Source organism: Bos mutus, chromosome 17 (genome assembly GCF_027580195.1).
Source record: "Bos mutus isolate GX-2022 chromosome 17, NWIPB_WYAK_1.1, whole genome shotgun sequence".
Lineage (NCBI taxonomy): Eukaryota > Metazoa > Chordata > Mammalia > Artiodactyla > Bovidae > Bos > Bos mutus.
The window spans coordinates 59,180,879-59,206,310 of NC_091633.1; the positions used below are offsets into that span (position 1 = coordinate 59,180,879).

At 38.0% G+C, this 25,432-nt stretch overlaps 1 protein-coding gene across 4 annotated transcripts in view; it reads right to left on the reverse strand.

Annotated features, from left to right (window-relative positions):
• Positions 1 to 25,432, reverse strand: part of ANAPC10 (anaphase promoting complex subunit 10) — an 85,310-nt gene that overhangs the window by 36,478 nt on the left and 23,400 nt on the right. For 3 of the 4 annotated variants that reach the window (XM_070386601.1, XM_005908280.2, XM_070386600.1), the window contains exon 4: positions 11,739 to 11,859. In XM_070386601.1, coding sequence (XP_070242702.1) covers positions 11,739 to 11,859 — 121 coding nt within the window. Of the gene's footprint in view, positions 1 to 6,781; positions 11,545 to 11,738; positions 11,860 to 25,432 lie in introns of those variants that run through there. The other variant, XM_070386599.1, reaches the window with a different exon arrangement.

The window sequence follows — 25,432 nt, forward strand, 5'->3', positions numbered from 1 at the left end:
CCATATAAATTTAGAACAAGATAAGGCTTCAGACAATAAAAATTGTTAGACAGCTAACAGCTAAACAATTTCCCTACTACTGTCTCTAAGTTACAGTATCACTTAGTCTGATTCTAGATCTTTTCTTATCAGAAGTACTTTGAAGGTCGCTTCTGCCCTACTTAATTAAGCACCAGAGATCAAGATTAGCTATGGACCATTTTAGCTAATTATCATTTTTAAGCTAATTACAAAGTAGACAATTTGTTCTGAAAATAGTACTGAGATAGCTGAACTACTGTTTCTGTTTTCTACCATCAACTATAATTGTAAATATGTCCCCCAAAACCTACAAATGCTTGTGGCCACAGAAGAAAGTTATCAATTGGCTTATATTCCCAGAGTTCCTACTCCAATATTCTCAATCTTTTATTCTGAAACTTGGAGATTTTTTTCTTTTCTCCTTAGAAATCTTATTCTCCAAATTACCCTGCTGAAAGGTCTTTGCAAAATCATTAAGCAAGAGCAATCAGCAAAAAGAAAAGCAAATATTTATAAACACGTATGCCAACAACGGGCTTCCCGGGTGGTGCCAGCAGTAAAGAACCTGCCTGCCAATGCAGGAAACCTGAGTCGCAGGTTCAATCCCTGGGTCAGAAAGATGCCCTGGAGGAGAACACAGCAACCCACTCCAACATTCTTACCTGGAGAATCCCATAGACAGAGGAGCCTGGTGGGCTACAGTTCACAGGGTCACAAAGAGTAGGATACAACCGAAGTGACCAAACATGCACGCACACACGCCAACAACTTTAGCATTACATGTATCAATAATTTTCAAGAGGATATACCAAGGGAGTAAACAATTTTTAAATACATTTCAAAAATCAATAATTAATCTATCCCACCACTTACTAATTAGTACTAACTAGCTCACTTCCTCAGGTACAGATTTCAATTTTTCTGAAAAACTTGATGAAATGTCTTGGTAACTTGTAATCTAATGTGATTTTTTTTAAGGAAAAAAATGAAAGAAATACATAGTGTTCATTGGTTCCCAGCTAAAAAACTGCTTTGTTGTGTGACATTGGGCAGCTTACTTTACTTCGTGGTGTACTGCTCGTAAATAACGGCATCGTACTTGGTAAGAAGCTGCTAACTGGTGGCCACATCCAGCAGCAAATATACCTTGTTTGCCCAGCATGTTTTAAAAATTGGGAAATTTCATATTCAAATCCAGATTTATGATTTCTCTTTAAAAACTGCAAGACTGGCAACCCTGCACCTATATTCCCTGAGGTAAGAAAGGCTGCAACTGAGTAACTGGCAGTAACGCACCACCATTAATCCATGCCTTATCCAAAGAGGGGACAGCTTTTGGATAAGGCATGGATTAACGGTGGTGGGTTACCTGCCAGTTTGTTCAGCATCTGAGTTTCTGATGAACTAAATTACCTCTAAAGTTCCTTTCAGTTCTAACGTTCTCATGTTGAGCGTGAGCCCTACAGCACAAGACCTACTTCACCTCTCTGTCTCAGCTTGATTTGAATATGATATCTGACCACCACGTGAGCTCTGGAGAGAAAAAACGGAACTGTAAGTAATGACTGCTTAGCACAGTGACATGTGCAGGAAGTACTTAATAGAACACAGAGCTAACAATAAACACAAATAATAGTGAACGCGACAACTCAAAAACGATTCTATGATCGTCAGCCCAATCTAAATCAAAACTGAGGGACTTCTCTGGTGGTCCAGAGGCTAAAACTCTGCACTCCCAATGCAGGGCACCCGGGTTCAATCCCTGGTCAGGGAACTAGATCGCATATGCTGCTACTAAGAGTTTGCATTCCTCAACTAAGACCAGGAGCAGCAAATTAAAAAAATAAGTATTTTTAAAAAATCAAAACTGACATGCCAATTCTTCTCTTCCAAATGCAACACTGGTCCTATAAAAAAAATTTTGCCTCTAATATTTGGAGAATATGAATTCTTTATTTAACACGTGTGAAATAAGAGGCTGAGAAAAAAAAATCAAAGTCTTTGAGTAGGCTTACCTCAATTCAATATATATTTAAATTATGAAAACTATTTTCAGCAGGTATTTCTTAGCAAGAAACACTGCAGCTCTTTCTGTTGCTGCTGCTGCTAAGTCCCTTCATTCATGTCCGACTCTGTGTGACCCCATAGACGGCAGCCCACCAGGCTCCCCCGTCCCTGGGATTCTCCAGGCAAGAACACTGGAGTGGGTTGTCATTTCCTTCTCCAATGCATGAAAGTGAAAAGTGAAAGTGAAGCCACTCAGTCGTGTCCGACTCTAGCGACCCCATGGACTGCAGCCTACCAGACTCCTCCATCCATGGGATTTTCCAGGCAAGAGTACTGGAGTGGGGTGCCATCGCCTTCTCTGCTTTCTGTTGCTACTACTGTTCTAATCAGGGTCATTTTAGTAGCCAGGGACAAAAACTCACTCCAAAGTCTATAGGGAGAGGGAGATTACGGAAAAGTTTATATACACATGGGAAACCAGGAGAAAATAAACACCCAGGTATCAGAAAGGTCAGGAAATGAAAATGCTGGGGCAGCAGCCACTTGTCCCACCCTATTTGTCACTCTCCTCGCGTCCGTCTCTGTCCTTACACCCACTCCATCCATACGCCATCCTGCCCACTCCTGTACCTCACAGCTTATAATCTTCTAACTTCAAAGCTTCAGTGGTGCACGGCCCTTCACCTTACCCCTCCTTCTTCAAATTACTATGTTTCTGCATCAAGTCTTACTGCTAACTTGCCTGTTTTTTATAAGCCATCCTTTGGAGAGAAGCAAAATATTACAAAACAGAACTACCATATGATTCTGCAATTCCACTTCTGGATTTATACTCCAAAGAACTGAAAGTAGGGTTTCAAAGAACTATTTGCCCACCCGTGTTCAAAGCAGCATTATTCACAATAATCTCGAGGTGGGAGCAACTGACTGTCCATTGTCAGGGGGATGGATAAACATAGCGTGGTCTATCTGTGCAATGGAATATGACTTCGCCTTAGAAAGGAAAGGGATCCTGTGATATGCTACACCGGGGATGAACCTCGAAGGCATCGTGCTAGCCGAAATACGCCAGTCACGAAACGACACATGCTGTATGACTTTCCTCATTCAGAGACAGAAAGCAGACTGGTGGTTACTGGGGTCTGAGGGTAGGGAAATGACAAGGACTTGTTTAATGGACACAGATTTTCAGTTTGGCAGGATGAAAACATTCTGGAGATCTGTTATACAACAATGTGAATATAGTTAACACTACTGGACTATATACTTAAAAATGTTAAGATGACAAACCCTATGGGGTTATTTTTTTTTTTTATCACAATTAAAACTTTTTTTTTTCCTTAGAAGGAATCGATTGGATTTATTTAGATAATCTTCCTGAAGTATACAAACATGGGTCAGTGGCAAGGCTATGGACTGACTGCTGGTTTGACTTTTTTATTAAAGTCTACTGTTTTCGACACCCGCTAGGTTTTCAGTAGGTGCTCAGTCCTGGCTCATTCAGCTGCTCACACTCAGTAAGCTTTCTTTACATAACAGGGGTTGATAATCCATATCTCATTTTCGTACTTGTAAGTAAAACACATAATAAAGTGCATTTTATTGTATTTTTGTATTACATCCTGCCATGCGCGTGTGTGTGTGAAGTCGCTTCAGTCGTGTCTCTTACGTCTCCTGCATTGGCAAGCAGGTTCTTTACCACCAGCACCACCTGGGAAACCCACATCCTGCCATATGATTAAATAAAGGGGAAGTGTTAGTCGCTCGGTTGTGTCCAACTCTTTGTGACCCCATGGACGGTAGCCCTCCAGGCTCCACGGAATTCTCCAGGCAAGAATACTGGAGTAGGTTGCCATTCCCTTCTCCAGGGAATCTTCCCAACCCAGGAATCAAACCCAGGTCTCCTGCATCGCAGGCAGATTCTTTACCAAGCCATCAGGGAAGCCCAGGGTTAAATAAAGGGCTTTCTAATTCTGGGGTTTTGTTTGTTTGTCTTCTTTGCCCTTGACTGTTACTACTGTCACTCTGCCTAAAAAATTTTTTTAAGTGCAGTCTTTCCATAACTGCTGTGAAAATGCTCTTGAAAAAAGCAACTATACAGCACAATGCTCTTGAAAGAAACCCCATCGACTTCATAGTTTCCTTCAAGTATGCATCAGCAGGACAAAACCTTCCAATTTAAAGACTTATGAAACAAGAATACCCATCAGAATCTTCTTACTTAGCACAAATACTATGATAGGAAAACTTAGAATTCTTGCTACAAAAGCAAATCAATTTCATTAGTCTCCAATCTATTAATATAAATTTAGAAACTATCCCTCCAAAGAGTGACTAAACTACTTGCAAGAACTGCCTTAGTTCAGAGCTGCATTAAATACATTGCCTATTACAACATGTCACACAGGCTTAGGAAGGAAACTCTTCAGGCCCTATCTAACTGAGTTCTTGACCATTATCAGTTCTGTGACATTATATTTTCTTGATTTTTATTCTCATCTCTGGCAGTTCCTCTCAGCGTTTTTAATTGGATGACCTTTTACTACCCAATCCTTGAATACTGGCATTTCCCACAGTTTCAGCTCTGGTATTCTTTTCAACCATACGCACTCCGTGAATGAAACTGAAACTCACACCTAAGCTGCTACTTACACATGGATGATTCCCAAATCTATACCTCTAACCTAGACTTTTTCCCTTGGGTTCAGTTTCATGGACCTGACTACCCACTGAAAAGTCTTCCATCTGAAAGGATACAAGAAATCAGAGGCAAAATTAATTTCATTAGCTTAAACTTTCTCTCCATCCCCACCTCTATGGTCCTTACTCTATATTCCATTTCCAATTAAATCGCAATATTCAACCAGATGCCAGACATAAGAAGAATGCTAGATGTCCCGTTCTACCTACTTGAATCACCTGCAGATACTCCCAGGTAGCAATCATTCACAAGTCCTGTGGATTCCACTTCAAACACATCCCTTCCTCTTGAACCCAACCGCTCTCACTTTAGTTAAATCCTCGTAATTTGTACCCTGATCCCCTGGAGGAGGAAATGGAGACCCACTTCAGTTTTCTTGCCTGAAAAATCCCATGGACAGAGGAGTCTGGTGGGCTACAGTTCAAAGGGTGACAAGAGTCGGACACGACTGAGCGAGTAAGCCCGCACTCACAGGACTGCATGCCTGGTTTTCACATTGCTCCAGTCCATTTCACCATAGCCAGGATTTCACTTTATCAATGTTTCCTCATTTCAAGTCTAAGCTCCCTAGAAGTCTGACAGCAGGCACAATCTGACTTTCACCTATATCATTTTCAGTGGAACAATTATGTATTTACTCTACAAAAAAAGGTAAACTCCTTACATACACAGGCCATTACCATCACAGTAAATATGCTGAAAGAATAAACACTTTTCCAGTCTTTCCTGTGACGCCTCACACCTACCCAGCTGTCAGGCATGCTAAACTCCTGGCAGTTCTGCCATCATGCCAGACCTGCATGCTTCCATACCTTTGTACGGAACCTTTATGTTGAAACAGCTCCACTTTATTCTCCACCTGAGGAGGCTTTACTCTATCCTTCAGATTCAGTCGAACCATCACCTCTTTTAGAAAAAAATTTCAAACTATCACTATCATTAAATTAAAAAAATTTTAAACTACTGTGTTCTCATACACGCTGCGTGTATTTACTAAACTGTGATTGTTGATTTATTTGCCTGTCTCTTCCACCAGACTACAAAGTGCTTGAAGGCAGAAATAGTGACTATCTCTGCTGTATCCCTTGTACCTAATACAGTGTCTGGCACTTAACAGCCTCTAAATAAATATTTACTGAACAAAGCAAGAATTTGTATTACATGGGAATGCCAGGCTATGCAAAAAATCTATAGTTTAAGTTTGTGGTCAAACAAAAAACAAGAGATACAAAGAAGGTTCCTCTCCTAAAAATAAATATACTCTTCTATTCTGTAATATATTTTAGTTTCAAGAAGAAACATATGCCAAATGCATAGTTATCTCAACTCCATTTTAGAAATAAGTAATGTATGCATTGATAATTATGAATATTTTTCATTATGTTTAGAAAGGGATAAAAGACAACACTATTTCTAGCCAAAAAATTGTGTGTACCACACCAAAATATTCTACACTCATTTCAAAATGTCCTAAAATTTGTTATAAAAGCTGATTTTAAAAAATATTTTCTTTCCAATTAGCTAAATTCAATAAAAACTATTTTTTCCAAAGAGCTCAGTAAATTAAACACTGTCTTATCAAACCAATTTATGTCTGTAGATACCACCTAAATCATTCTACTTTATATCAAGTTGCTTAAAATAGGCCTCTCATTAGAAAGTAAATAAAAGTAGATTTTAAGATCAATGGAGAGAGTCAGAGCCTTTGTCTGCATCTCTGCACTCTACCACACACATTAATGGAACGCAAATTATAATAGTAAATGTTATTTTAACAGAAGAGCTGACTTATTAACCACTTCTGTCAAAGTACCATATATGGACTCTCATAGCCATGCTACTGATTTAAGACACGAGGTAGACAGCCAAAATGCTCGCCCACACGGAAGAAAAGGAAAATATCATTATGGCTCTCTTAACATTAAAGACTTGTTTCAAGCCTCCTCTTAAAAAAAGAAAAAAACACTTGGTAAGAGCTTTATTATCTGAAGACAAAAGCAAGGCTTAAAATTCACTTAAGCGCTCAATTTTGGGCTCCATCAGTACTTGATCCTCTTGTGACTACAAATTTTAGAAGTAAAATACTAACAAGGAACCAAAAGACAACTTTCACATATGCTGAAAACATCTGCTTAACCTTAAATTAGCAAGTTGTTTTTCATAAACTGTGTAGAAGTAATTTTGAGAGCCACCAATATATGTTTAATAAATGACTTTCATTTTATATTTGAGAACAAAAATTTCTACAATAGTTTTTTTTATGGGAATGAGAATACACACAGAGATAAAAAGAGAACTGTCTTTAGTAAAAACTTTATTTTGTATTGGAGTATAGCCGATTAACAACGTTGTAATAGTTTCAGGTAAACAGCAAAGGGATTCAGCCATACATATACATGTATCTATTAGCCCAGCTAGAAAACATAGATTTTAAATTTTCTTAAATTTTAGCTGGGGATGTATTCTAAAATGATCACATTTAATACACAGTAGTATTCTGGTTCCTCACACTAAACAACAAAAAATTTCCTTCACACATATTTTCCTTCTGAGAGCAAAGGAAAAGAACAACATTAAACCAAAACATAATGCTAAAATACACAGGATTTAAATAGTTAAAAAGAAACCATATCTTTATTTGAAAACATCTCTAGAATAACTTCCTGGACAACATGAACATGATTTCTTGCATAAAAGTAACAAAACTGAGATTAAATATATTGAAAAGATAATGACACAGACTCTGAAATGCTAAATTCTTACTTCCATATAGAAATAGTCTCTTCTGCAGAAGCAATAAATTATAAACATAAAATGTTCTTAGGCTGTTGGTTTCCAATCTGTGTAGGATAGACAATTTTGAAAACAGGAAAGCAGAATGAGCAGCATAAATTAATTCAACTCTGGTACAAAAAGTGTTCTAATTGGCCAAGCCCAGAGTCAGTATCTTGTATCCATTAGACAGAAAGTCTAAACTTAATTTGTTTTAACTTCCTCTTCAGGAATACAGGTTAAAATATGCATTCTAGAATAGTAAAGGAAGGGCCTGATCTTTTTGCAGAGATTTTTCAACAGATGAAACAAAGATCTACATATAATGTCATACTTTATAACTGAGATGAAAGAAAGTATATGCTAGAAAACTAGAAATAGTTGGATAAACAGGATGACTGATAAGTTTTTCTCACCCTGAACTATAGTTTTTTTTCAAAGTTGCTATTTCAAATCAATAACAAAGTTACAGAAAATAGGCTTTAGAGTGTTTCAAGTAAACAAATCCATAATTTCTAGTAAAAAAGAAAACCTATTAAAACACTCCAATACACACTACACCCTCCGGTGGGCAAGCATCCATGGAAAAATATAAAAAGATTTAGTTGGATTTTCCACTCAGTTAAATCAGTCCTATAACTAATAAAATGATGGTTCTAAAAACCTCATAAAAGTTCACACTATTTTAATCACTTGTCTTAGTATCTGAGTTAGAAAAAGCAAAGATTTTTTAAAGTAACAATTTAGATGTTATAGAGGAGTAACATTAAGAAAATAAAATCATCCTTTGCTTATATTTCCTTAAAAAACAAAGTGCTATCAAATTCTTAACTTCTTTAACTTACAAAAGAAAAAAGAATAAAAAGTAAACAGAATAAATCACATTATAAAGATGTATAATTAAAGATAAAAGTATTCTTTATACTATGAGCTGCAAAGGCAACACTAATATTTTAAAGCAAAATCCAAAAATTATGGTTCCTTAGCGAGAACTGTGGCAGAGAAACAGTATGTTCATTAAGTTTTTCAGGAAAACAACTTACATTATCACCTGGTAATATTTATTATTATTGGTCTCATGAGGGTATGTGGTCACTACACAGAAATATAAACACACTTAGAGACTATTTAAAAGAGCCCTTATTCTATATGGCTAATGTTTCATGACTTAAATGATATAATAAAAGCAAAGACTAGATTAAAAGTATTCTACAATGGTCCAAATGGTCTTTAAAGTTTCTATAATTTACAGATACAAACATATATTTAACACATAGCTAGAAATTAGACATGAAGCCTACAGTTCCCAAAACGCATTAAAGAATTTTTTAATACACTCTTGAAACAACCAGTGCAACTAGGACTACTTGAGGTATCAACTTAATCTCTTAAGTTTAGGAGAACAGCAATTAAAGGACAACAGTGACATCTAGTGGACATTATAAAAATATACCATACATGCTGCTGCTGCTGCTGCTGCTGCTGCTGCTGCTAAGTCGCTCCAGTCGTGTCCGACTCTGTGCGACCCCAGAGACGGCAGCCCACCAGGCTCCCCCTTCCCTGGGATCCTCCAGGCAAGAACACTGGAGTGGGTTGCCATTTCCTTCTCCAATGCATGAAAGTGAAAGTGAAGTCGGTCAGTCGTGTCCGACTCCTAGCGACCCAATGGACTGCAGCCTACCAGGCTCCTCCATCCATGGGATTTTCCAGGCAAGAGTACTGGAGTGGGGTGCCATTGCCTTCTCCAAAATGCAAGCTAACATTATACAAATGTGCTTTGAACACCAATTCTGACTACATCATTTCCTTTTAGCAGTCTCTGTAACAATTCTGAGAGAAGAAAAGCAGCACTGTTCTAACAGGCTCTTTTTGGACGATTCAACCATACATATCTTGGATCAAAACCTTTTCTTCCTAGCGTTTCACTTATTTCAACCTGTATGAAGAATTGTATGACAAATCTTTAATTCTAAATCAAAACAAGCTGACTCTGCTCCCAAAGGTTTCTCAATATGAGTGACCCAATCATGTGATAAATATAAAATATTTAATAATTTAAGTACAAGAAGTAAATGTCTCAAGGCTTTAAGCACTGTTAGTTACATGACTGACTAATAAAAGTCTAGCAAATGGTCCAATATGACTATGATAATAAAATTTTTAATGATTCTGAATGAAAAAAGTATTGAAAAAAATTTAAATGAAGAAAATTCAGAGCTGATCTATTTGTGAATTTATTCAAGCACAGGAAGTACAAATTAACCAGTATGGTCTGTCAAGAGAAAATAAGAAAGGTTTTTAAACTAGAATAAGACTACCTTTTTTATGGCAATTTTTCAAAACCGAATTAGTCCTTGAGAAAATTTACAGAATTACTCTTTAAAAATAAAGGAAGATGGAGAAGGCAATGGCAACCCACTCCAGTATTCTTGCCTGGAGAATCCCATGGACAGAGGAGCCTGGCGGGCCCCATGGGGTCGCAAAGAGTCGGACACAACTTAGCAACAAGCATGCACGCACATCCTTTAGGCCCAACATGTGCAGTTTGGCTCATCTCATTAAAGATGCTTGATGTCGTCATTGGTTAATTTCCTTTTATTTTCCCACAGACTTTTTCATAGATGCTATTTTTCAAAATCTGTATAGCTTTTTTTTTCCTGTTTGTTTTGTTCTGCTGTGAATTGCTTTGCTTTAGTGAACTTGTGCTAGTATACTTAGCTCACAGACGTTCGAGCCATCGTGAATTTTCCTCATCTCCATAAACAGTTCATCTGTGCTTCTCCCTAATGACGTTTTATTTTTACCCCCATAAGCAACTGAGGTAGAAAAATAAAATGTTTACCATGGAAAAAAAAATAAAGGAAGATAACTCCGGAAGAAGATCAAGTATTCATCTCAAAAAGCAATGAATTTATTTCAAAGAAGATCAAACAACAATAATACCTGTGGACAATGTACGTACTTATTATTTGTTAATGTATAAGCAAGTTTCACAAGAGGAAAACACTGCACTTAATAAGAAAACAATGAAAGTACATACGATTTTTATTAAGTATTCTACTACTAACTCGGGGAAGAAATATAAATGTAGATAGATCTAAATATAAACACCAAATAAGAGTCCAGGTCACAATTTAACTAGAAGTCTTTTCAAAAAGTATAGGTCCGTCGCAGATTTCTCAGAACCACCTAATTTGAGGATTTTAATGACTATTTGAGCTCAAAAATTTTCTGAAAAGAAAAACTGCTGAATAAGGGTCACAATTTTCCAAGTGTATATTTCAAAATCACTGAAAATATGTCTGGAATGTAAATATTTGGGGATTAATAAAATTCAGGTCACAAAAGCATGGTCCTATTGGCTTCAGAAAGTTGTCAGAAGATAAATAAATTGTAGTTTATTCAAACAATGGATTACAACTCAGGAATCCAAAAAATGAAGTACTGATACATGCAACAACATGGATGGATCTCAAAAAAATGAGGCTGAGCGAAAGAATCTTTACATAAATGTATACTCTGTATGATTCCATTTATATGACATTCTAGGACAGGCAGAACTAATCTGTGGTATGAATGAATGAATGAACAAACAAAATCACAACAGTTACCACTGAGGGTAAGACAGATATGGGGACTGACTAGAAAGAAATATGAGGGAATTTTCTGGGTAATGGAAAGTTCTATATCTATCTTAATAGGAGTTGGGGCTATACAGATGTATTATACATTTGTCAAAACTCACCAAATAATTAAGATCTGTGCAAAATTTACATAAATTTTACCTTAAAAAATGAACCTTTAGAAAGAAATATTAACGACTCTGGTTATCATACACCATGCTAAAGTATTTGGGGTGAAATGTAGAAATACCTACAACCTATTTTGAAATGTACATAAAAATGAGATAATGAAAAGATCATAATAAAGTATGGCAAAACACTAACAATTGTATAATCTAGAATATGAGTATGAGTATGTTGGGGTTCACTGTTCAGTTCTTTCAGCTTTTCTGTGTATCTGAAATTTTCCATAATAAAATACTGGAGAAAAAATACAGATGACAATCAGAATTTAGAAGAAAATTTAAAATATAAGAAATATAAAGTGTTTTCTAAAATATTAACACTTTCCCTTTTAGAAATTAACATTTTAATCTGTTTAATGTCAAAAGTGACCATCTTCTAAATGGCAAATGTTACCGGACAAAATATTTAAAAAATTTTTAAAGACATACCCGAATTTCTTGAAGGTTGTGAAAATTATTTCCTACTCTGACTGAGATCTTGCTTGGAGTGTAGCTTTCATCAGATTTGTAATCCGCATAAATACATAATGTCTTCACTGTTGTTTTTCTTCTAAAAGCAATAAAGTAAAAACAACATGCTTTTATCATGTGCAAAGATTATATCCCAAACATCTTATCTTCTGATTTTAAAAGTCATACTTTGCCAAAATGAGTATTTGGATCAATGATTTCCATGTCCTTTAACAATAATAAAAATGAAGAACATGTGACAAAACACATACATGTTACTTTTACAAACATCTCTCACCTAGAACATGGTCAAGAGCCAGATGCTAAAGAAGGACCAGTTAAGCCAAAATAGGTACCTTAGAGTGCAAATAAGCATTGAGAGTTTCAGTTCTCCTCACCTGTGTTTAGACAAAGAAGATTATTCTAACAAGCTTGGTTTTCTTTTCTAGTTAGTACTTACTTAATTTCCTATGTTAATACTTGAAAATAACTAGCTAAGTGAGAAACTAAGTCTAGCAAAGAGAAAAATGTTTGAAAACTAGAAAGCATAATCTTATTACTTAGTGCAAGAAATAAACCTCTACTCTTTTAAAATATACATCTTAGAACTGCTGCTGCTGCTAGTGGCCAAAAAAAATTAAAATATATTCAATCGCCAATAATCAAAGAAACAGGAAATTAAAACACAGACATTGGTGTTTTTCTTATCATATTGGGAAATATGAAAATAACTGATAATACCCAAATATGATTGGGGAAATGTACATTCATGGTGATTTAGTAGAGGCAAAGTCTTTGACTCACAAAGAACTTCTAAGAATGCATTAAAAGACAATAACACAACTACTCTAAAACAGATAAAGAGAAATGTTCATGGTCCTGCAGTTAAGTCAATGAAAAATTATAAATAACCTAAATGTCTATCTCAATAGAGAATTAGTTAAACAAATTACAATACACCAATTCAATGAAATATTACACAACTATTTAAGATACACATAAATATATAGTTAAAGAAGGGGGAAAAGCAGATTATAAAACAGACTGGAAAAAAAGGATGTCATTTTGGGAAAAACAAAAAAAATTTTAAGTCATATAAACCTACATGCGTACAGAAAAAGGCCTATATAGAACCATACAAAAATAGTAAAAGTGAGTATTCTGATGGCATAGAGCTTATTTTCTTTTTTATGATTTCTATATTTTCTGATTAATGTTTTAAAATAAGCATGCATTATTTTGGTCATTGGGGGAAAAAACAGACAATTTAAACAGCACCAAAATAACCATTCAGAAGTCTATTTCAACTTGATTTAAAAGTTAAGATCTGGTATAAACTGGCACTCACTTAGTAACAATGAGCTACTTGAACAGAAGCAGTCTGTGTCAAAAGTCGGTCTATAAAAACAGCAGGGGATCTGTAGCTTAGTGAGGGGACCAAACTTCTATAGCCTGAGCTTTTCATCAGAAAGGAATGGGGAAAGTTAAGGGCTGTTCCTCAAGTAATAAAGACAGATCAAGATGTAAAACGCTAAATACTCAAGAACTGCTGACAGGATAAATGCCATTACCAGATTTTCAAAAGAGGCCAGCGGTATCAAACAGACATCATTCTCTGTCTGCTGGGCCAGGAAGGAGACAGGAGGGGAAACACAGGAAAAAGGGGAAATTTTGAAGGGCGTACAAAAGATCTTTTCCCTGATACACCAGCCATAAACAGGCAGTGAAAGGTCTTTCTTATCGTGAAAAGATCAAAGATCATGAAGATGACTTTTAAGGATTCCTTTTTCTTTCTTAACAAAAGCAGATCTAAAGGACCAAACTTTCTGCTCAGAATAATTTCATCTCTGTTATTAAATTCAGGATAATTTAGTCACTGAACCTAAAGATAATCAGAGTTAGCTTAGAAAGGCACACTAATAATTATAAACACAACAGCAACAGCAGAAACAGTGAGTGAATAAGTGAATATACTCTGTGTCTGGCCCAGAATGAATGTTTTATATATGCATTACCTCATTGACTCCTCAACCCTGTGATATAGGAACTATTATCATCTCAATTTTACTGATTGAAGGGAAAAAAAGTAACACTCCGGTTCAGTTCAGTTCAGTCGCTCAGTCGTGTCCGACTCTTTGCGACCCCATGAATTGCAGCACGCCAGGCCTCCCTGTCCATCACCAACTCCCGGAGTTCACTCAAATTCACGTCCATTGAGTCGGTGATGCCATACAGCCATCTCATCCTCTGGCGTCCCCTTCTCCTCCTGCCCCCAATCCCTCCCAGCATCAGCGTCTTTTCCAATTAATCAACTCTTCGCATGAGGTGGCCAAAGTACTGGAGTTTCAGCTTCAGCCTCATTCCCTCTAAAGAAATCCCAGGGCTGATCTCCTTCAGAATGGACTGGTTGGATCTCCTTGCAGTCCAAGGGACTCTCAAGAGTCTTCTCCAACACCACAGTTCAAAACCATCAATTCTTCGGCACTCAGCATTCTTCACAGTCCAACTCTCACATCCATACATGACCACAGGAAAAACCATAGCCTTGACTAGATGGACCTTTGTTGGCAAAGTAATGTCTCTGCTTTTTAATATGCTGTCTAGCTTGGTCATAACTTTCCTTCCAAGGAGTAAACGTCTTTTAATTTCATGGCTGCAGTCACCATCTGCAGTGATTTTAGAGCCCAAAAAAATAAAGTCTGACACTGTTTCCACTGTTTCCTCATCTATTTCCCATGAAGTGATGGGACCGGATGCCATGATCTTCATTTTCTGAATGTTGAGCTTTAAGCCAACTTTTTCACTCTCCTCTTTCACTTTCATCAAGAGGCTTTTTAGTTCCTCTTCACTTTCTGCCATAAGGGTGGTGTCATCTGCATATCTGAGGTTATTGATATTTTTCCGGGCAATCTTGATTCCAGCTTGTGTTTCTTCCAGTCCAGTGTTTCTCATGATGTACTCTGCATATAAGTTAAATAAGCAGGGTGACAATATACAGCCTTGATGTACTCCTTTTCCTATTTGGAACCAGTCTGTTGTTCCATGTCCAGTTAGTAACTGGCTTAAGTCACAAAGCTAGTCAGTGGGCTGAGTCGGAGTTCACACATGTGTCTGCCTGCCTCACAGGATCTTAACTATCATCACTTTTCTATTAATTGTATTTTAGCTTATTCAACATTGCTGTTGACACCATTTAACAGTAGTGTGTAGATGTTTATAATTCTTTAAATTTGATCTACATCATGGGTTCTTACCCTCGGGTCTATGATTTAATGGCTCAGTTATGTCTGACTCTTTGCAACTCCAGGGACTGTAGCCCACCAGGCTCCTCTGTCCATGGGATTTCCCAGGCAAGAATACTGGAGTGGGTTGCCATTTCCTTTTCAGGGCATCTTCCCCACCCAGGGATGGAACCTGGGCCTACTGCACTGCAGGCAGATTCCTTACCAACTGAGCTACCAGTAAGCCAGGTCTAGGTAGCCCCAGAAATCACAGGTATCAGTTCAGTTCAGTCACTCAGTCATGTCCAGCTCTTAGCGACCCCATGAATCAGAGCAGGCCAGGCCTCCCTGTCCATCACCAACTCCCGGAGTTCACTCAAATTCACGTCCATTGAGTCGGTGATGCCATCCAGCCATCTCATCCTCTGGCATCCCCTTCTCCTCCTGCCCCCAATCCCTCCCAGCATCAGAGTCTTTTCCAATGAGTCAACTCTTCGCATGAGGTGGCCAAAGTACTGGAGTTTCAGCTTTATCATTATTTCTTCCAAAGAACTCCCAGGGCTGATCTCCTTCAGAATGGACTGGTTGGATCTCCTTGCAGTCCAAGGGACTCTCAAGAGTCTTCTCCAAAACCACAGTTTAAAAGCATCAATTCTTCGGCACTCAGCTGTCTTCAGAGTCCAACTCTCACATCCATACATGACCACAGGAAAAACCATAGCCTTGACTAGATGGACCTTTGTTGGCAAAGTAATGTCTCTGCTTTTTAATATGCTGTCTAGGTTGGTCATAACTTTCCTTCCAAGGAGTAAATGTCTTTTAATTTCATGGCTGCAGTCACCATCTGCAGTGATTTTGGAGCCCAAAAAAATAAAGTCAGCCACTGTTTTCCCATCTATTTCCTATGAAGTGATGGGACCAGATGCCATGATCTTAGTTTTCTGAATGTTGAACTTTAAGCCAACTTTTTCACTCTCCTCTTTCACTTTCATCAAGAGGCTTTTTAGTTTCTGTTCACTTTCTGCCATAAGGGTGGTGTCATCTGCATATCTGAGGTTACTGATATTTCTCCTGGCAATCCTGATTCCAGCTTGTGCTTCTTCAAGCCCAGCGTTTCTCATGATGTACTCTGCATATAAGTTAAATAAGCAGGGTGACAATATACAGCCTTGACGTACTCCTTTTCCTATTTGGAACCAGTCTGTTGTTCCCTGTCCAGTTCATAGTTATACTATATATGTAGTTTCATTAGATTTGCAAAGCAAACTGTGCCTCATGAAAAATTTAAAACTATTACTCCATAAAGCCTTTTAAACTTATTTATAATTTTTATCTCGTGGTAAATTTAAAAACTAATATTGCATACAAAATCATGCTGTTTGTCCAATGGCAATGTATGTGGGAAGGGTAAATGCATAGATGAGGAGACAGTGACAGCTACTCAAATTGCTCAAATCATCATAATAATAATCACCATAACTGAATGCTTACTATATGCCAGGCATCTTAGGATAAAGTACTGTAAGAAGGGAGAAGAAAGAGTGTAATCTTTTATTCTGATGACATAAGTAATCTTCCCAGCCTTTCTCTATCCCCTCACCCACTACTCTCCCCTTCCTCTGAGAAAGTTTGACAGGAAGCAAACATGCGCTTAGAACCCTCACATCACACATTTAATAGGGGCTGGCTCCACCCATCTAGCACTTTGATGACTGGATGGGTAAGTCTGTTTAATTTTAGAGTTCAATATTATTGAACCCTAATTAGTTTGCCAGGCCTAAAATATTTACTGTCTATCCCATTACAAAAGGTACTCTAGGTTCCCGATAAAGAGGTTTAAAGTCAAGCTTAAAACAGATCAAGTTGATTCTTTGTTTTTTAATAAAGAAACTAGGTTTGGTTTTTTTGCTTTGCTGGGTCTTTATTGCTGCTTGGGGTTTTCTCTAATCGCAGTGCACAGGCTTCTCAGTGCAGCACCTTCTCTTGCAGAGTACAGGCTCCAGAGTGCACAGGCTTCTCAGTGCAGTGCCTTCTCTTGCAGAGTACAGGCTCCAGAGTGCACAGGCTTCTCAGTGCAGTGCCTTCTCTTGCAGAGTACAGGCTCCAGAGCGCACAGGCTTCAGGAGCTATGGCGGCTGAGCAGTGTGGGGCCCGGGCTCTAGAGTGTGCTGCACAGCAGGTGGTACCTTTTTGGACCTGGGATCAAACCCATGTCTCCTGCATTGGCAGGTGGATTCTTTACCAGTGAGCCACCAGGGAAACCCCATCAGCTTTATTCCTGAGTAGCTTAGCTGACTGCCAGACCAAAGTCTAATTCTCTTAAAAAAAAAAAAAAATCCAACACTCACCTTGGTAAAATTTACTATATCCAGCATCTAATAAAAAATTACTATGAAGAATCAGAAAAACCACTCTATGGTAGAAAGTGAACAGGAACTAAAAAACCTCTTGTTGAAAGTGAAAAAGGAGACTGAAAAAGTTGGCTTAAAGCTCAACATTCAGAAAACTAAGATCATGGCATCCGGTCCCATCACTTCATGGCAAATAGATGGGAAACAGTGGAAACAGTGTCAGACTTTATTTTTTGGGGCTCCAAAATCAGTGCAGATGGTGGTTGCAGCCATGAAGTTAAAAGACGCTTACTCCTTGGAAGGAAAGTTATGACCAACCTAGACAGCATATTGAAAAACAGAGACATTACTTTGTCATCAAAGATCCGTCTAGTCAAGGCTATGGTTTATCCAGTGGTCATGTATAGATGTGAGAGTTGGACTGTGAAGAAAGCTGAGTGCCGAAGAACTGATGCTTTTGAACTGTGGTGTTGGAGAAGACTCTTGAGAGTCCCTTGGACTGCAAGGAGATCCAACCAGTCCATCCTAAAGGAGATCAGTCCTGGGTGTTCATTGGAAGGACTGATGTTGAAACTGAAACTCCAGTACTTTGGCCACCTCATGTGAAGAGTTGACTCATTGGAAAAGACCCTCATGCCGGGAGGGATTGGGGGCAGGAGGAGAAGGGGACGACAGAGGATGAAATGGCTGGATGGCATCACTGACTCGATGGACATGAGTTTGAGTAAACTCCGGGAGTTGGTGATGGACAGGGAGGCCTGGAGTGCTGCGATTCATGGGGTCACAGAGTCGGACACAACTGAGCAACTAAACTGAACTGAATGAGGAAAAATCAGTCAATTAAGGCAGCTAAAGAAAAGACAGAAATGATGGAATTAAAAAATAGTAACTTAAAAAGAGAAAACATAAATAGGTATCTATAGGTATACAACAGACCATCTCAAAACTTAGTGACTTAAAAAAATAATTTTTTTCTTTGTTTATGAATCTGGAATTTGGACAGGGCCCAGAAGTGAAGGCTCCACACAGCATCAGGTGTGACGACTTGACTCGAGAGCTGAAGGATGAGCTTCTAGGTGGCTCACCCATACAGCTGGCAAGCTGTGCCGCTTGTCAGCTGGGAGCTTAGCTGAGGACTTGGGTTTTGATTCATTTTTTTTTATGGGTTTCTCTATTTGATATAGGTTTTCTCACAGCATGGTAAATGAGTACCAAGGGAAAGAATCCATTAAACAGAGAACAAGGAAGAAACTGACTTTTATGACCAGGTCTTAGAAAGAACAGTATTATAACTTCCATATTCTGTTAGACAAGAAATCCACAAAGGCCTGATTAGTTTCAAGAAAGGAGTCATAGATGCCATCTCTTGATTAGGAAGTAGCAAAACTAAAGAACAGCATATGCAATGGGAAATAAAGTGAAGTGTCAGTCGTTCAGTCGTGTCTGATTCTTTGCGATCCCATGGACTGTAGCCTGCCAGGCTCCTCTGTGCATGGGATTCTCCAGGCAAGAATATTGGAGTGGGTTGCCATTTCCTTCTCCAGAATAATGTGAACATACTGGAAAATACTTTCTCCCTTTCCTGGAAATCACAGGGTGGGACTGCAAGTTCCAACCTTCTCGTCACATGGCTGATTCTCTCCACAACTAGCTCCACCCTTGAGGGGAATCCAAAAGTCCCCTTCCCTTAAGTGTTTTCAAGAACCTGAGAGCAAGAAGTCAAATATCATCCCATTGCTCTTATCATTCAGGAAATGCCAAGGGTTTAGGGAGCTGTGAGCCAGGAAGTATGAATGAAGACCAAGTATATATGAGACATCTGAATAACCAAGTATGTATCTTTCTTACAAATCACACTATTGCGATAACGGAATATTGGTAACAACTTTGGGCCAATAAATTAGATGAATTTTGAAAACAACTTACCAAAACTGATTCAATAAAACAGATCATCAACAAGAACCTACTATTTTACTCAATATTCTGTAAGAACCCATATGGGAAAAGAATCTGAAAAACAATATGTGTGTGTATATATATATACACATATATATAACTTAATCACCTAGCTGTACACTTGAAACAAACACAACATTGTAAATCAACTATACCCAAATATAAAATTAAAATTACACTAAAAAGTAATTTTAAGACCTGCTGACAATTGAGGCATAAAAAACTATATTTTTCTGGAGGGAGAAATGTATCAATGAAATGGGAGATAAACTGGTAATTGAAGAGAAAATCTGTGCTACGGCAAGAAAGAAAGCTGATTCAGGAATAGAAAATAAATTAAAGAAATAATAAATTGTATGTTTAAAAAAAAAAACAACTTCACATAAAAAAACACTGGGAACAGATAGCTTCAATGGTTATTTTATCAAATATCTAAGCAAGTGCTGTGCTGTACTTAGTTGTTCAGTCATAGCCAACTCTTTGCAACTCCATGGACTGAGCCCACGAAGCACCTCTGTCCATAGGGATTCTCCAAGCAAGAATATTGGAGTGGGTTGCCATGCCCTCCTCCAGGGATCTTCCCATCCTAGGAATCAAACCCAGGTCTCCTGCGTTGCAGGCAGATTCTTTACCATCTGAGCCACCAAGGAAGCCTATCTAAGCAAGAAATAATAGCAATTCTATATGAATCCTAGTGAACCTGCCTGCCAATGCTGAAGACATTAAGAGATGCAGGTTTGATCCCTGGATCGGAGGAGATCCCTGGAGAAGGGCATGGCAACCCACTTCAGCATTCTTGCCTGGAAAATCCCATGGACAGAGGAGTCTGGGGGGCTACAGTCCATTGGGTCACAGAGTTGGACATGACTGAAGCAACTCAGTATGCAGACAGACTAAAAAGCAACAGAAAAGAACAATGAAACTAAAAGCTGTTTCTTTGAAAAGATAAACAAAATTGATAAATCCCTAGCCAAACTCATCAAGAAAAAAAGGGGAAGGGACCAAATCAATAAAATCAGAAATGAAAAAGGAAAAGTTACAACCAACAGCACAAAATATAAAGAATTGAAAGAGACCACTACGAGCAACTAATAAAAGGGAAAACCTGGAAGAAATAGACAAATTCTTAGAAAAGTACAACCTCCCAAGACTGAACCAAGAAGAAACAGAAAATATGAGCAGATGAATTATCAGTACTGAAACTGAATCAGTAATTTAAAAACTCCCAACAAGTAGAAGTCTAGGACCAGAGGGCTGCAGAGGTAAGCCAGGAACTATGAACTTCATTTGGAGAAGAGTTAACACATCTTTCTTAAACTATTCCAAAAAATTACAGAGGGAGAAATACTTCTAAACTCATTCTATGACGACACCATCACTCTGATACCAAAACTGGACAAAGATACCACAAAAAGGAAAATTACAGGCCAATATCACTGATGAACACAGGTGCAAAAATTCTCAATAAAATATTAGCAATCCGAAACCAACAATACAGTAAAAGGATCATACACCACAATCAAGTGAGATTTATCACAGAGATGCAAGGATATTTCAATATCCTCAAGTTAATCAATGAAATATACATTAACAAACTGAAGAATAAAACAATGTCATCATCTTAAGAGATGTAGGTAAAGTTTTTGATAAAATTCAACATCCAGTTGTGATAAAACTCCAGAAAGTGGGCATAGAGGGAACATACCTTAACAGAATAAAGGGCATATACAACAAACCCACAGCTAACATCATAGTCAATGGCAAAAAGCTGAAAGCATTTCCCCTAAGATCAGGAACAAGACAAGGATGCCCACTCTCATCACTTTTATTCAACATAGTTTTGGAAGTCCTAGCCACAGCAGTAAGAGAAGAAAAAGAAATAAAAAGAATTCAAATTGGAAAAGAAGTAAAACTGTTACTGTTTGCAAAATTACATGATGCTGTACCTAGAAAATCCCAAAGACACTAATAAAAAACTACTACAGCTCATCAGTGAGTTCAGTAAAGTTGCTGGATACTAATAGATGGAAATCTGTTGCATTTCCATATACTGCAATGAAATATCAGAAAAGAAATTAAGGAAATAATCTCATTTATCATCATATCAAATGAGAATAAAATACCTAAAAAGAAACCTACCTAAGGAGGTAAACCCTGCTTATTTAACTTATATGCAGAGTACATCATGAGAAATGCTGGGCTGGAGGAAGCACAAGCCGGAATCAAGATTGCCGGGAGAAATATCAGTAACCTCAGATACGCAGATGACACCACCCTTATGGCAGAAAGTGAACAGGAACTAAAAAGCCTCTTGATGAAAGTGAAAGAGGAGAGTGAAAAAGTTGGCTTAAAGCTCAACATTCAGAAAACTAAGATCATGGCATCTGGTCCCATCACTTCATGGGAAATAGATGGGGAAACAGTGGAAACACTGTCAGATTTTATTTTGGGGATGGTGATTGCAGCCATGAAATTAAAAGACGTTTACTCCTTGGAAGGAAAGTTATGACCAACCTAGATAGCATATTAAAAAGCAGAGACATTACTTTGCCAACAAAGGTCCATCTAGTCAAGGCTATGGTTTTTCCAGTGGTCATATGTGGATGTGAGAGTTGGACTGTGAAGAAGGCTGAGCGCTAAAGAATTGATGCTTTTGAACTGTGGTGTTGGAGAAGACTCTTGAGAGTCCCTTGGACTGCAAGGAGATCCAACCAGTCCATCCTAAAGGAGATCAGTCCTGGGTATTCATTGGAAGGACTGATGTTGAAGCTGAAACTCCAGTACTTTGGCCACGTGATGCGAAGAGTTGACTCATTGGAAAAGACTCTGATGCTGGGAGGGATTGGGGGCAGGAGGAGAAGGGGACGACAGAGGATGAGATGGCTGGATGGCATCACTGACTTGATGGATGTGAGTTTGGGTTAACTCCAGGAGTTGGTGATGGACAGGGAGGCCTGGCATGCTGCAATTCATGGGATCGCAGAGTTGGACACAACTGAGCGACTGAACTAAACTGACTAAAGGAGGCAAAAGACCTGTACTCCAAAAACTGATCATCATAAGATGGTGATGAAAAAAATTAAAGACAACACACATAGATGGAAAGATATACTGCGTTCCTGGACTGGAAGAATCATTATTGTTAAAATTACCATAATACCCAAGGCAATCTACAGATTCAATCCTATCCCTACCAAATTACCAATAGCATTTTTCAAAGAACTATAACAAAATATTTTTAAAACTTGTATGGAAACACAAAGATGCCAAATAGTCAAAACAATCTTCAGAAAGAAGAATGGAGCTGGAGGAATCACGCTCCTTGACTTTAGACTACCACAAAGCTACAGTCATCAAAGCAGTATAGTACCAGCACAGAAACAGACATACAGATCAATGAAACAGGACAGAAAGCCCAGAAATGAATCAATGTGTGACTGTGTGTGTGCTAAGTCACTTCAGTCATGTCCGACTCTGCGACCCTATGGACTGTAGCCCACCAGGCTCCTCTGTCCATGGATTCTCCAGGCAAGAATACTGAAGCGGGATGCCATGCCCTCCTCCAAGGGATCTTTCTGACCCAGGGATCGAACCTGCATCTCTTGCATCTTCTGCATTGGCAGATGGGTTTTTTATCACTAGCACTACCTGGGAAGCTCTAAATCCATGCACTTATGGTCAATTAATCTGTAGCAAAGGAGGGAAGAATATACAATGGAGAAAAGATGGTCTCTTCAATACATGGTGTTGGGAAAACTGGACACCTATATGTAAAAGGTGTCTTTTCTAACATTCTCTAACACAACACACAAAAATAAATTCAAAATGAATCAAAGACCTAAATTTAAGACCAGATACTGTAAAACTCCTAGAGGAAAACATAAGCAGAACACTCTGTGACATATATTGCCACAATATATTTTTGGATCTGTTGCCTAAATAAAAAAAAATATACAAAAGAAACCTAATAAAAGCTTTTTCATAGCAAAGGAAACTATATACAAAATGAAAAGACAACCTACAGATGGGGAAAATATTTGCAAATGATGCTACCAACAAGGGATTAATTTCCAAAATACACAAACAGTTCATAAGGCTTAATTTAAAAAAAAAATCAAAAAATGAGCAGAATACTTAAACATATTTCTCCAAAGAAGACATACAGATGCCCAACAGGCACATGAAAAGATTCTCAATATCGCTAATTATTAGACAAATCAAATCTACAATGAGGTATCACCTCATACCAGTTGGAATGGCTATCATTAAAAAGTCTACAAATAATAAATGCTGGAGAGTGTGTGGAGAAAAAGGAACCCTCCTACATGTCCGATGGGAATGTAAGTTGGTGCAGCCACTATGGAGAACAATATGAGGAAGGAAGTGAAAGTTGCTCAGTAGTGTCCGACTCTTTGCAATCCTATGGACTATACAGTCCATGGAATTCTCCACTCCAGAAGGGATCTTCCCAACCCAGGGATTGAACCCAGGTCTCCCATACTGCAGGTAGATTCTTTACCATACTGGAGTGGGTAGCCTATCCCTTCTCCAGGGTATCTTCCCAACCCAGGAACTGAACCAGGGTTCCCTGCATTACAGGCTCTACCAACTGAGCTATCAGGGAAGCCCTAGAGAATAATAGTATAAAGGTTCCTCAAAAAAGCTAAAACTTGAGTTACCATATGATCCAGGAACCCCAATGATGGGCATGTATCTGGAGAAAACTATAATTCAAAAAGACTGAGGCACCCCAATGTTCACTGCAGCACAATTTATAATAGTCAAAAGATGGAAGAAACTTAAATGTCCAAAGACAAATGGATAAAGAAGACATGGTATATATGCACAATGGAATATACACGAAATAATGCCATCCACAGCAACATGGATGAACCTAGAGATTATTATATTAAGTGAAGTAAGTCAGACAGACAAAGACAAGTATCAAATGTCACTCACAAGTAGAATCTAACAAAATGATATAAATGAACTCATTTACAAAACAAATCCACGTATTGACAGAAAACAAACGTATGGCTGCCAGAGAAAATAGCAGGGCGGTGCGGGAGGGGAGGGCAGACAGATAAATTAGGAGTTTGGGATTAACATACATACACTATTGTGTATAAAATAAACAAGGACCTTTACCTGCTGGCTCAGACGGTAAAGCTCTGCCTGCAATGCAGAAGACCTGGGTTCAATCCCTGGGTCTGGAAGATCCCCTGGAGAAGGAAATGGCAACCCACTCCAGTACTCTTGCATGAAAAATCCCATGGACGGAGAAGCCTGGTAGGCTACAGTCCACGGGGTCGCCAAGAGTAGGACACAACTGAGCGACTTCACTTCACGTTACAACGACTACTCTGAACAGCTGAATTCAGTGATTATGCGCTGCCTTCAGCTGCTTTCACGCTATAGTGGCATTAACGAGTAGCTGCAACAGAGACCAGACGGCACAAAAGGCCTAAAAGATTTACTACCAGGTTTTTTCATAAGAAATGTGTTGATCTGTATTCTAGGACAATGAAAACAAACTAAAAATACTATACACAGAATGTTAAAAGAGATGGTGTATATGGAGCAAGATAAGCAAGTTGACTGGTTCCTATCTATCAATAAATTCAAAGCAACTGACAAACATATGGCTGTTTTTCATTTACACCAAAATTAAGCATTTCAAAACTGAAAGTGTCCTTAGAGGTAATAAGGTAAATAAAGTTTTCTTCCAAATGGAAGTATAAATATGAGAAGTTACATGAACGGTTTATAGCTAACGAACTTAACATCATCACTTCTGGTATACTTAAAGCAATTCATTAAGGTGTAAGCAAAGCATATTTTTATGATATAAATCATACTGAAAACTATATCTGACAAATATCTACATAAAAGGAACTGTGTAAATACCATGAAGAATACATAAAGAAAACAACAAGGTCGTACTATATATAACACAGAGACCTCTTAATACATTCAATACCCTATGATAAATCATAATGGAAAAGAATATTCTAAAAAAAGAACGTGTACATATATACATATACACACACATATAAGTGAATTACTTTGCTGTACGGCAGAAATTAACACAACGTTGTAAATCAACTACACTTCAACAAAAAGTATTGATTAAATGGAAAAAAAA